Below are 13,908 nucleotides of genomic sequence, written 5' to 3'. Positions count from 1 at the left end.
AAACGAGTCTATTGAAGAAGGGATGCCTTTGTCTAATTGGAGCAGTGGTTGCGTACAGGCCAGCAGTGGCCTTGCCATTACGTTACCAGGGTGGCATGGCTGGAGCCCCCGTGGCCCCTAGGACCATTATGTTGTGCCTTATGCAATGGGTCTGAGACTAGTTCCTTTGACTAACTCTGCTTTTCTACCCTTCTCTCCTGAAGAGATTTCTGATCTGACAAACTAGATCAGAGAAGGAAACAAGAACTTAATTGAAATGGAAAAGGTCAAGAAACGGATTGGACAAAAGAAGACTGAAGTCGATGCAGCACTGGAAGAAGCAGAAGTATTATAACAAGGGAGAAATGAAGGTTTTCATTTTTGTGTCAAAGCAGAAGATTTGTATTTGAGTAATAGTAGTAATAGCACCACCACTACAGTGACACTTATTCAAATATTTACTACATGCTAGGCACTATAGCAAATGCATCTGATATACATTATTTTATGTAATCACCCTAGGAAGCTATTCCCATTTTACAAACAAGGAAATTGAGGCTGAGAGCAGGATAAACAATAGCAAATGCAAATCTCCCGATTGTAATGAAAACACGAACCATGTCTCTTTCACCAGTTTGTCCCCAGAACCTAGATGGTCACTATTCAAAACGTGGCCCATGGACGAGCTGCACCGGCATCCCCCAGGAGCTTGTTAGAAATGCAGAATCTTAACCTCCTCCCAAGATCAGCTGAATGGGAATCTGCATTTTATCAAGATCTCTTGGTGGTTGATATGCACATTAATGTTTGAGAAGCACTGGCCAAGAGCATTGCCTGACATGTAGAAGAGGTTTGATAAATATTTGTTGAATGTTGAATGAGTAAATGTCCTCATCTCCCCTAACTTTATTTTCTAAAGGGTCAAAAACCTTTTTCTCCAAAAAGTTTTAAAGTTGAGATTCAAAGTGGCACTTCCAAACATTTTGTGCGTGTGTGTGAAAGATCATCTTTGTGTATGTTGTTTGACAGGAGTGTTTTTGGTGTCATGGATTAAAAGTTCAGGAAATGTCTCTGGATTTATATCTGCATGTGTGCTAGTGATTGAAAGGATCACTGAGAAGACCTTTTGCCAAAGAAGAGGGTGAGCTAACATAAAAAAAGGAAATTATCCTGTTATGCTCATCAAGTGGTTAATAAAATCTGCAAAGCCTCTTTCTTTACAGCTGAATTTCATTTTCTTGACTCAACCTTTAAATAAGCACCTGGTCATATTAAAATGCTTCCCCCCCAACACCAAACCAATAAAGAAAACGAATTTTTAAAGCATGGCAGTCGATTTTAGGCAGGAATCCTTCTGAAGGCACAATAATGAGAAATAAGACCCCAAAGGACTGTTCTATGCCAAGCCACGTCTGTAACATTTATCTCACCATTACATTTCTGTAGGAAATTTGCCAAGCAGAAATGCAACCATATTACCCTGTGTGCAAAGAGTTGTCAAGTGGACGGTTCTTGACACAGTCCTTACTTTTTCATTCGTAAATGTTTCAGAGGTCTACATTTTATACAGAATCCTTTCAACTGGTGGTGTGGTGTCTCCTAGCAAAGCTGGTCCTTATAAAGTTGGTGAACTTGATTTTCATTTTCTTGTTACCTTTTCAAAAGTCCCTTTGGTATTCTAGCTATCCTGGCTAGGGGCTTTCTGAAGTCCCCACCTAACCCAAAGAAGTGACTTCCATGTAGAAATTTCAAGCACCGTGACTAGCCAATGAGAACTATGAACAGGGAGATTTTAACATACAGGCATCCCTATCTCACGTATAGGTGCCTCTGTATATTAGATTGACCAGCTCCCTCATGTAAGGTGAGAACATTAGGGCTATAGCTGTCATGCTGTTGGTACACTAATGCCACTAGATGGCATTATATTCTATCCACATTTCTCAAGTTCTCTCTTTAGCTACATCCATAAATACTTCATCAACTTGGACTTGTATTTGTAAAATTGGGTTATTTTCCTGGGTGAGCCTTTATGAGAAACTGTATCAGGTTTTTTTGAAGCCACGAGACTCAATTATCCCAGGTTACTCTCTCTAAAGAGTCTTTTTCTCAGTGCATTCTACAGGGTTAGAGGTGACAGCTCCCCCCCTGAAGGAACTGTACTATTCCTTCTGAGAAAATTGCTATCTATGTGGTGGGATATGATTTACTTTCTGTCTGTCGAGGGAAGCGTTGAGATGACAGCAAGGAGGCCTTAAGCCATATGAAACTTCCCAACATCTTTCTGAATTTTATTCTAAAATCCCTACCACTCAGTTTTACTTTTTGCTTTAATGGTGTGTGCTTAAGCACTTCTCAGGAGAGGCTATAAAATATCACTCCTTCCCTCAGGACAGTCCATAGTCAACTGGCCAAGAGATTGTCATCATCCCTTGAGGCTCTTATGAACATTCTCATCAGTATCCTCCAAGTGTGTGTGTGTATTTAATTTCTTCTTCTATACAAATTTTATCTTTGGAACAGGCATTAAGGATTTAGTCAAACCTACACTTTAAAAAAAAATCACCTTTATAGCATCCTTGGCAGTAATGGTCTTACCTATATTTAAATACTCAGAGAGGCAGGGACCCTCCCCACCTGTCAAAGCAATCCATTTGTGGTAGTTGTACTAATAATAATGGTGATAATGACACACACTGAATATCTTGTGTCAAGAATATCCTGAATTCCATTATTTGTTCTTCATATGACAATATTTCAGTGCTATCCTGTTGCTTGTTCTCTGAATTTATTCAACTTTTCTTCTATTGCTCTTAGACTATGATGTCCAGAATAAATAAGAGATCCCAGGTAGGATCCATCACCTTCCTTGTTCTAGCTTTGATACTTTTATTGACTCATCGCCAAGATGGAATACATTAGAGAAAGTCAAGGGTAAGAACTGAAAGTTTAAATATAGTCACAGATAAGATTGAAATTTCCTATTTTAAAATCTGCTTTAGAATTCTAGCTCTTGAACTGCCACTGAAAGGCCTAAGAATGTCAGAGGTATAAGTGAAATGACAAAGTAATGTAGTAGTTTGTTTCTCGTGTTCCAATCTTCAGGCATCTGACTTGAACCTAGACTTCTCCCAGCAACTCTAAAGAGAGATACATAAGTGAAATACATTTGAGAAAAAAATTATGCTTTTGTCTAAAAGTGGACTTAATTTACTCTTTTTCTATTTATGTATTTCAGGAAACTCTAGAACCTAATGAAAGCAAGATTCTTCGTTTCCAGCTTGAACTTTTGGAAGCCAAAGCATAACTCAAAAAAAAAGCTTTCAGAAAAAGATGAAGAAATAGAAAATTTTAGGTATTATTTAGATTATTTTGATGTGCAGCGGTTGCATATTTCAGAATCCTTGATTGAACAGAATTCATTGTGTTTGGCTGCTTTTATGACTCCCAGTGGAACATTACCAAAGAAACTTAACCAGTCTAACCTTACACTAGAATCTTTCTAGTAAGCTCACCGCTATTAATACAAAGGAATACCTCTACAAAATTACTGCCAATTTGTATGATTCTCTTATATTCAAGCAGCTTCTACTGTCAAGATAACACACATAAAAATCCTAAATTTATATACAATGACTCTGTGTATTATCTGCATCTCCCTATAACAAATCTCTTTCTTGGGCATTCAAGAAACTGACAGATAATGCTGATTTCTGGGGAGGAAGAGAACTAAAAAAATTCGATGCTGAACATTAAAATTAATGCCAGATCAGAGGAAAGTTTTCACAGACCCCCTAGCTGTCCCTGTGGCCATTTGTTTGGAGATGGACAGAAGCCAAGAGCTGAGCTGCTTATTGGGTCCCTGTTGCAGGAGCTGAGTCTTAATAGTCAGGAAACTGATTTCGACAGGACTCATGGGTTGTAGATCTTTTTTCTTGGCTTCATCATAATGAACCAATAACTTTAGACATTCCACTTCTTAGCTCCTCAGTGAAGTGAAGGGATAAAAGCAGCCCCTGCCATGCCACAGAAGGTGGCGAGGAAGATCAGTACACTGATGCTGGCAAAGCACTTCGCACTGTATAGATTAAAGGCACAATTATAAACACATGGAATTAATGATTATATTGTCTATCTGATCTGTTCCCTTAAGTCAATGCCATATGTCAGCAAGAAAATCACTTGAATCTGCTGATTTGAGCCTGTAGTTCAAATGGCAACTTGCTTTTAATGTGTTTATTAAATAATTTTTTTAAACCCTGTTATATGTCTAATTTAATTGGCCTCTTTCTCATAGCCCAATTTCACACAAAGTTCCAGGAGGGTCAAATTTTTTTAATGAGGATCTCATGCCAAATTTTGCTCTCCGTGTGCTCTGAGTTATCTTTGCTCTCATTCAATGTCACTTCCCCCTAAAGGACTCACTGTGGTGAGGAATTTGGGTCTACTAAAGAGGCTCTGAGTCAGATCCTAAAATAATTTTTTGAAGGGCAAAAACACTGGGTCTTGATATTTGCCCTATTTCCTTCCAGGAGGAACAAAAATGAACGTCTCCTTGTGCAGTTATAAAAGAAACAAAAACAAAAACAAGTGATTTCAGGTAATGTCAAACCTGTGTCTATAAATAAACTCAGCTGAGGAAAAATGAATCTTCAGAAAGTCTGCATCTCGTTAGGTGTATCTGTCATAGAGCAGTTCACCAATTATAATAATCTTAGTGTCAGGGAAGCTGGAGATCCAAACAGCTAAGGCTGGGAGAAGAAAGAATGGGGGACTACACATGAGCTGTAAAGGGGCTGAAAAAAGAAGGAGCGGGAGTGAGCTATTCATGAGTTTTAGTTAATGACTCATAATAACTATAATAGGTACATCCGGCAAAGAAGGATGAACGTGTCTTACAAAATATCACGAATACCATCTCAGACCCTTACTGCTCTATGTGAGTGCAGTTAAGTCCGATGCAGCATACATCTGACTTCAGGGCTCAGAGAGGGAGAGATCTTAAGGAAACTGAATGGAATGTCAGAAAAAGCATAAGAACAAAGCATAGAATCCCAAGCAATCAAGGATTAGAAACCAGACAAGTCATAGAATTGAAGAAAAAAAAAATGTTCTGAGGGTAATATGAGGTTCGAGGCCCTATGTCAACAAAAAACATTGGGAACTCAACAGAAATGGAAAGAAGGAGACTGGCAAGACAAGTCAAACACCCAGGAAGTTGAAAGGGCCAAAAAAGCAGAAGAGAGACCTGGAGGAAAGGCAAAACCTTGATAGTGCAATAATTCATTCTTTGCTGCTGAGATCTCTCTTCCATTCCACTGTAGATTAATCCTGAGTGAGCCCCAGCTAGGAAACCTGTTACTGATAAAAAGTATGAGGAGCTGGTATATGTGTGATACATTTCATTTGTTCAACAAATACTTGAGCACCTAACATCTATTGGACACTGTGTCTGGATATTCTAGTCAGGGCTTCCCAAACTTTTATGAATGATAGGGCTATTCTTTTTATTTCTACAAATGTTATAATTTGCATAGCTAGAGGTAGGGAGGTGGCAATGCAGTCACTGTGAGCAGGAGGGCAGGAGCTTTGTGGCTGCCCTTGATTCTCCATTCTAGGCACAGGAAAGGGAGCATGACATCAGCATCCACGCAAAGGCCAACTGGTAGCTGTAATCACCATGTTAAGTCAAGCCCTACTGCAAGACCCAAGGTTGGGTTTCAAACCGGTGGATAACATGCATCTTGAACCTTCAGAGACCACCAACTATATTCCTCTCCCCAACTCAAGGCTTTTAAGGAAATGCTGAAATGTGTAAGGATTATCACACCAGCCCTGAGCCATTGTACACTTGGCCTGTGTACTGTTTTCCCCAGACACACCTAGAGACATGCTGCAAAAGGCACTTTGGGAAAAGAGACCCTGAAATTCCTTGTTCTATCATAATGCATTTGTTTTATTTGGTTTGATTGCCCTTAGAAGGTTAGGCAAATTTTTTCTCTAAAAGACCAGATAGCAAATATTTTCCTCTTTGCTGGTATGTGGTCTGTGTCACAACAACTGAACTCTGAGGCTGAAGCTCGAAAGCAGCCATGCATGACAGGTAAACAGATGGGCATGGTGGATTTGGCCCATGGACACCATTTGCCCACCCCTGGCTTAGCCTCAGGGATCTAGTAATGTTCCATCATCTTTTCCTTCCATACAGTACACTCTTCTGAACTCAGTAATGTCAAACTTTGTCACATGGTTTGAATTTATATGCATTAGCTGACTTAATTTCCTTTTTTGTCAGAATCTCTTCCAGATGTATATGTTTGAATCTCTTCCCAATTCTAAGCAAAATATTTAACATATCTTCAAGAAGTAGAATCTCAAATTCAGACACGGTATTTAATTTGCAAAATACCTAATTATTTTAAAGCTGAATCATATATATTAGAATCAAGAAAATATTGTAAGAGAAAAAAGGATCTATTGAAGTGACTGTATTCAATTAAAATCATTAGTTTTTCAATGTTGCAAGTTGTATTCTGATTTCTTTTCAGATTTGGTTTCTCGCATTTCAGCAATTGTATTTCAGGAAAAAAAAGGAACTTCTTACTTTATTGTCCTTGGCCTTGAGTGCTTCATTTTTCTTAAAAAATATACTTGAGGGAATTTTCATTTTAAAGATTTCTTGAATGCAAGGAAAAGTGTGGATTGTTTAGCGGCCATTCTCCAGGCCTGTATTATAGTCACACCTCTTAAACCATAGCACTTTTTACCTGTCTTCAGGCACTTAGGAAGTTTCATAAACAACTGTGGAAAAAGTACAGTTTGAGACATTCAATTTGACTGCTTAAGTAAAATGTATTTCTGTACAGAGGACTTTGACACCAGGCTAGGGATGCTTTAGTGTTCCTGTATAAGGACAGTCAGCTGTGGCAAAAAAAATGAGAGTTTCACCAATGTTAAGACAGAGAAGTGTCATAAAGCTTTTAGTGTTATCAAGTGTGAGCTTTCCTATTCCTTTTATACATTGGCATCCCTGTAGGACCCTGATCTGTGATCTGAATAAAATCCTAGGGTCTAAAGATAAGCCTGAAAGGCCTGCCTCAGGTTGTTGGTGCTAGAGAAATGGAGTTTTGCAGAGGACAGGTGCTAACCCTGGGCTCTAGATCTAGAAAGAGTTATTTCCCATATATTTCCCTAACTACTTCTAGGACCTCTCCCCATGGATGGGGAGAAGGGTGCTTATGAAAAGTGGCACCTACACCTGCCACCCAATCCCCAACTCTGACCACTCTCTTACTCCCCTGAAGGCTGTACACCTTCCTGATTGATCTCTTGCTCATGAGGCAGGCTCAATGCCAACTCCGTGAGGAATCTAATTCTGACCCAGGACAAGTACCCTTTTGCTATTTATGCTAATGGACTCCATGAGGAAGAAGGATGGAAAGGCTCTTCCCTCATCTGTCCTATAGCTGTCCAGTAGGAAGCCCTGTGTCATGGAGTAAGCTTAACAGAGCATGCATTAATTAATTAATTAATAGGAGTAAAACTGTCCTAACAATCACTAAATATCACTGACTTAAAATACAAAGTTTATTTTTGGCTCAGGTCAGAGTCCAATGTGGTTGGACTGGGTGTGGGGTGAGATGGAAGGTAGGTCTCTATTCTTTGGAGTCACTAAGAACCTAGGGTCCTTCCATCTTGTGATGTCATTGTCTTCTGTATGTGGCCACCAAGCTTGCATGGATGGGAAGAGAGAGTGCACGATCACATAAGTGAAAATTTTACAGGCCAGGCTTGGAATAATACACGTCACTTCGGCCCCCAGTCCATTGGCCTGATCTCAGTCACATGGCCCCAAACTAACTGCAAGAGGGCTGGAAAATGAAGATTGCTATGGGTTCCCCAAATCTTTTTATTGCCTGCCTGAACACACAACTATTGTCTCAGCTTCTGTCATTTTGCAAATATGGTTTAAGCTCAGGGTTTTTGTTTTCAGGAAGGAATATTGAAGTAATGAAATATCATTCAGCAATTGGTTTTCTCAACCAATTCTTGGTTGTACTTTCAAACTCATGGCACTGCTATGTTATTCTAGGGGAGTTAAGAGTCTACAGACCATTAGAGTACTGCCGCATCTCAGGACTTGTTCCAACCTGGGTGGCTCTTTCCTGCCCTGCTCAGACATTTCTTACCATTTGAATCAGTTTAGATATTACTGCTGCCTGAAAGGGCATCCTTCCTTCATAAACAGTCACTCCTGGAAATCCAAATGTTTGCCCTAGTCTGTCCCTTACAACTCAGATAAGGCTAAGGTTGCCCCACAGGAACCTATGCTTTCTTTGGTTCTTCTGAGATGTTGGTCTGAGGAATCTTACCTATTCTCTCCTGATGGATACATGCTCATCAACATAATTCTTCAACCTCTACGTACTTAAAATGAAAACACCTTGGACTCATTTTGTTAATTACCCAGAATTTCTCTTGAATTTTAATTTTTTTCTGTCTTCTAAACTGTTGTGAACACAGCAGGTAACCTTTCTTAATTTGGGTGCATGATTTTTTTCCCCCTGAATGTCATTCTAAATTTAGGAGGAATCAGCAGTGTGCTATTGACTTCCTGCAGCCTAGTCTGGATTCTGAAGCTAAGAACAGAACCGAGGCTACCTGACTGAAGAAGAAGATGGAAGGGGACCTCAATGAGATGGAACTTCAGCTTAGTCATGCCAGTTGGCAGGTGTCAGATGCAACCAAACCCCTGGGCCAGCTTCAGATTCAAATCGAGGTATTTCCAAATTTGTAATATGGGGAAAAATACTTCTGCTTACTGAATCAAACCAAGTGACAATTTGTGTCAGTAACAAAGGTAAGAATCACAAATCTAAGCTGTTGCCAGATCGTTAACATGCTAAATCCCAATTGGTGGACCTTTGTTCAGCCCATGTATGCATAGGTGCATATCACATGTTAAACACAGATATGTTCACTGGACCCATGTTTTCTTTCACTTGACCTTCAAGTGCAGCTATACAGCAGCACATGCTTGAACAGTGATCTGAAGGAGCAGGTGGCTGCGGCTGAGCAGTGCAACTCTCTGACATCTCACGAAAGATTATGTAAGTGACACAAAGCAAGCAGTCTTAGATCATTCCACGTTTTCCTAGGATCAGGAGGAGTGGGAAGAAGCCTGATGAAGTCAAATAGTGGCTAGGATAAATGAGCAAAGCAAATGGGTCATTCTACAAACATTTGTACAGTACCCACCATAAACTGGACAGGTATAAATGCTATAGATATAAAATTTCTCCACCATCCTAAGAAAGTAAAGATCTAAATAAACAGCTGTGGTGCACTTCCATGAGTATAAAGATAGAACAAGCCCACCTCCCCCAGAAAGCCTTCCCTGACAACCCTGGACTGAAGAGGATGTATAATATGATTCATCTGAGTCTTGAGGGTCATGTAAGAAGTAAGCCAGGAAGGGTGAAAGCAAAAGGTGAAGGGATAAGAAGAGTCAGTTTGGGACATTAAGGAAAATTCTCAAACTCACTAAAGCGTAGGGTTGGTAGGAGAAATCAGCAGACAGGATGCTAAGACCTGGTACAGCCAGATCACCATTGTCCTTGAAATCTGACACTGATGGAGTTAGGATTTTATCTTGCAGATAATGGGAATCCATGGAAGAATTTTGAGTAGCTGAGAGTGAAATTATCAGATTTGCATTTTAGGAAGTTTAATTTGGTGATTGTTGTAGAAGATGATCAAAGCAACTTAGAGCAGACTTTCCACACTATGGGGTAATTAGAAATGTCTGTAGGGCCTTTTTGGTTGCCACAGTGACTGAGAGGTACCACTGGGCATTTAGTGGGCAGGATCCAGGGATTCTGAAATTCCTGTGAGGTGCAAGATAATCCCACATTGCAAAGAATTGTCCCTTCCAGAATGCCAATTATGCCCCCCACTGAGAAATACTGTATTAAAGGATATATAAACCAGAAATATACCAGCTGGAAGGCTTGGTACATTTGACTTTTGTGTCCATATGCATGACACAAGGCCATTTGGGTGCCCTGTGGTATAGAACAAAATTGGCTGTAGATCATGCATAAATCTTTAACATTTTCTCTCTCCTTCAATACAATGAGTTGGATTCTTATAAAGCAGAATATTGAATTTTTTGAAGTAAACCATCCACTATCTGCAGTAGTTTATAGTTATTGGTAACAAATCATTTGCCACACACATTATAATTGATAATGCACCAGTGTGTTCCAATATGATCAGAAACCTCTAGCTTAGAGAGAGATGCGTACACCCACCAGAGCAAAATCAAGCAGAAAGTGGAGAAGACGGATTTTAAAAAAAATATATTTAGGAAGTGGAATTGACAAGATCTTGTCTCCACAGCAGGGTTTCTCAAACATTAGGCCTATAGGAATCACCAAAATGCAAATTTTGAAATCCCACCCCAAATCTGCTGAATCAGAATCTCTTCAAGTGGTACCCAGGAATCTAACAAGCTCTCAGGTGATGCTTCTGGTCCAGAGCCCACACTTTGACCAGGAGCAGCCTAGGTGATATTGCTCACAGGGACCTCTCCCCTCCTTGACAATGCAAGGGCACCTTGCAACTACTAGAAGGCTATCAATATAAACCTAAGGCTATTTTTAGGAAGCTTTCTTAGCCCCTTCTGCATTCCCAGACCTCTAGCCCAGACCAGACATGAGAGACTGAACATATCCTTCGTTGATTACACTTGTCCTTTTTCAAACATGAGCTGTGACCATCTCGATTACCCGGCCCTTACTCTACTCTCTACCATCCTTTCTCCCCAACAGAACCAATTACAGTCATTTAGCTTCCAGAAGTTTTAACCACTATCTTCCTAATGGACTTTAAATGATTCTATATACAAAAGAATCAGTGTTTATGTCTGTACCTTGTACAAAGAAAGGGTTTTTGGAGCTTTGTGCAGTGTGCATCCAGAAAATAGTACAGGCAAATATACTTATTTCTCCCAGGCCACACCTATGGCAATGCAAAGCCTGGGGAGGCACAAAGCCTGGCTCTGCACAAGGACAGAAGATGACAAGCTTGACAAAGATGCTTCATGCCACAGAAGAGGCAAAGTAGAACTTGTAGGGCTGAGATTTCTTTCTTTCTATTTCCAAGTCTTAATCCTGCCACTGAGAGAGGCATTAGCTAGAGGAAAGTGAAAGGATAATGAAAATAAAAAATTTAATGTGCATGCCTTTTATATACACTGTGTGTACTAGGTTTCATACCTGCAGAAGAACTGTGCTTCAAACATGGACATAATAACAGCAAGAGAAGCTTTGGCCTCTAATGTCACAACCCTGGAAAGAAATAATTGGGGCAGCACCAGAAGCAGGACATAAATAGTCCACTTCTGTAATGGGGGTTCCTAAGGGCTAGGGAATAAGGCTCATTCAGAACTACTTTTCCCACCTCCTCTTCACTGTAAAGTCAGGAAGGGAGGTAGAGAAAGAGTGACCATCTTTCTCCAGAGCATCCTCTGGTGCTCCAGGGCCTCCTGTCTTCAAGGCCCATCTTTCCTTCCCACTATTGCCATGGCAACCAACTTTACTCAGCAGAACCTGACAGCACCCTACCCCTGCTGCCACCTCTGCCTGGACCTTCTTTGATGCTAGGATGTGGGACACCTGGGGGACCTCCTTGGCACTTACACATGCACAGCCTGGACTTGTTTCCTTCCTGAAGCGGCACACTGGGAACTATGATCTCTACCCCCAACCCCCATGTTACTCAGATGCCTGAAGACACTTGCTAATACCACACCAAATAGAAAAAGGCAGAAAAGCATATTCCTCAAGTTGAGAACCAAACACACATTTGGGGTTTGTAGGTTATCTGGATCCATCTTTCCTTTCTGATTCAGGCACCATACCTTTAGTACTGGAGGAAATCCCCTCATATATGCCTTTGATGGCAAAGTTGTTTTCTCCACTGTGGTCTCCTGTGCTTGGAAGTATTGCTTCACTGAGCGTGGCTGGCCAGAGTAGTAGCTCTCCTTGCCCAGAGCCCACTCCCATTAAGTAGCTGAACAAGTCAGCTTGCATGTGCATTGCTGGTCCTGACTTGTCTACTGGAGATTGTGCTTTTTCCTTAGAACACAAGCCTACTTAGCCAGAAAAAGAAATTGGAAGTCGATGTTGCCTAGATGCAGAAAGAAGCCAAAGAGATGGCGCAGGTTTGCCAAAATGCAGAAGAGAAGGCCTCTGGGATGGGTCCATTGACTTCCTGCTCACTCCTGTCTTCCAGAGTTCACTGGGGCAGTGGCCAAGGAGCAGGGGCAAGTTTGCAGCCCCAAATGATTCCATTGATTCCCCATACAGTCGGGAAGAGGATAGCTGACCCCTCTGTCTCTGTGTTCCCCTCTTGAAAATTATGCCAATTAGTTCCTCTCCTCCAACCTACCTAGGCAAGGAAAAGGAGCTGGTGAATTGCTATAAGCAAAATCTTATGAAAGGAAGAGGGTTTTTTTTTTTTTTTTAAGTTAAGCTACTTTCCACTTGTAAATCAATATATCTTGATATCTTGTGCCTAGAGACAATTCTTATTGCGTTTCCTTACAAACAGATCTTTTCCTAGTGTCTGTAGTGATTTTACGATGACCTAGAAAGAATGCTTATTTCACTTATTTTTACAACCTGTACTACTGCTTGAGCAGCAAAATCAGGTTGGTAAAGAAAGGCGTCAGGCTTGGAGTGCCTTCTTTATGTGCAAATTTAAAGCTGTTGATGGCGGTGCTTTTCCTAAATGACACTAAGTTCAGGGTGGGCTGTCAGCCTTGATTGTACCTTTGTGGGAGCTGGGTAACCCCTCTGGACAGATGCAGCGCTTCTCTCAAAAGGCATGGCAAGCAAAACTGCTGAACAAAATAATAATAATAAAAGTTGGGGGGAGACTTGTGTGCAGAGGACCCAGCCTTGCAGGTCTCAGAGACTGCTGAATGGAACTTGGGCTTGATTTCAGCCTCCACTCACCCCTTCTGACCACATGCTTATAGCCCATCAAATGCAGAACCGTATTCAGGGGCCCTGACCCTGCTATGTCAAATAGAAGCTGATACTCTTGCTGCAAAGTATGGGGAGACAGGATATTCAATTAGGTTTTATTTCAGTCATTTTAAAATTCAGAAGGGGAGAGGGGCTTATGCCTATAGTTGCCCAAGTTATTTAGCACTTGGGGAACTAAATAAAGCCTATGCTAGTTACCAGGTCATTGCAGAAAGCAGCCGCCTTCTAAGAATGAAGGAGCATGCCTCTCACTCTGCTTGTATCAAGCAGACACTTCTGCTCTCTGATGGAAAAGAGGCGTTTGAAAGCTTAAAAATGGTTGATGGCAAGGGGAAAAATTATATGCTTAACATTTATGAAAATCCACTTAGATAGAAAGGAATTTTTAAAACTGCTTCTACTCCTGCTTGATGAATTTATGCAGTTACACATTGTAAAGAAGCTACCTGCTTAAACTTGCCAGAATAAGATTTGCCTGACAATTTTGAAAAGCGACCTCACTGCCTCTTCTCTCTACCCTCCAGTTCTCCAACCCCATAGAGTAGAGCCCAAAGTTGTCTCCATAATTCATTCTCTGTGCTCACCATCTGCACAGATGTCTCACACTTAAATTACACAGATGGCTGGTAACCTGACAGACAGAGAAGCTTTGGCTGGGAGGGCAGTGTTCTTACATTAAATGCACTAAGAGATTCATGAAGCAGTTCTTAATAATTGCGTTGAGACACCAAGCCCTTGTACACATAGGCAAAGCCAAGAATAGGCTTCACAAGCAAAGAATTAACCTTGTGCCAGATTATTGGCATGGAGAGCGTCTGTTGGTGCCAAATTCCTGGAGCCTAAACTTGTCTGCGGTTGTGAATCACAGAATTGT

General features: G+C 40.8%; 1 protein-coding gene across 1 annotated transcript in view; it reads left to right on the top strand.

Annotated features, from left to right (window-relative positions):
- MYH15 (myosin heavy chain 15) overlaps window positions 1-13,908 on the top strand; it is a 132,528-nt gene that overhangs the window by 110,306 nt on the left and 8,314 nt on the right. The window contains 8 exon segments of the mRNA XM_037812077.1: window positions 204-325; window positions 3,218-3,289; window positions 3,291-3,334; window positions 8,566-8,758; window positions 8,984-9,089; window positions 11,894-11,907; window positions 12,125-12,242; window positions 13,181-13,188. Of these exon segments, the coding sequence (XP_037668005.1) occupies window positions 204-325; window positions 3,218-3,289; window positions 3,291-3,334; window positions 8,566-8,758; window positions 8,984-9,089; window positions 11,894-11,907; window positions 12,125-12,242; window positions 13,181-13,188 (677 nt within the window).

This window comes from Choloepus didactylus, chromosome 1 (assembly GCF_015220235.1).
Source record: "Choloepus didactylus isolate mChoDid1 chromosome 1, mChoDid1.pri, whole genome shotgun sequence".
Classification (NCBI taxonomy): Eukaryota; Metazoa; Chordata; class Mammalia; order Pilosa; family Megalonychidae; genus Choloepus; species Choloepus didactylus.
This window is presented reverse-complemented; position numbering and strand designations above follow the sequence as displayed.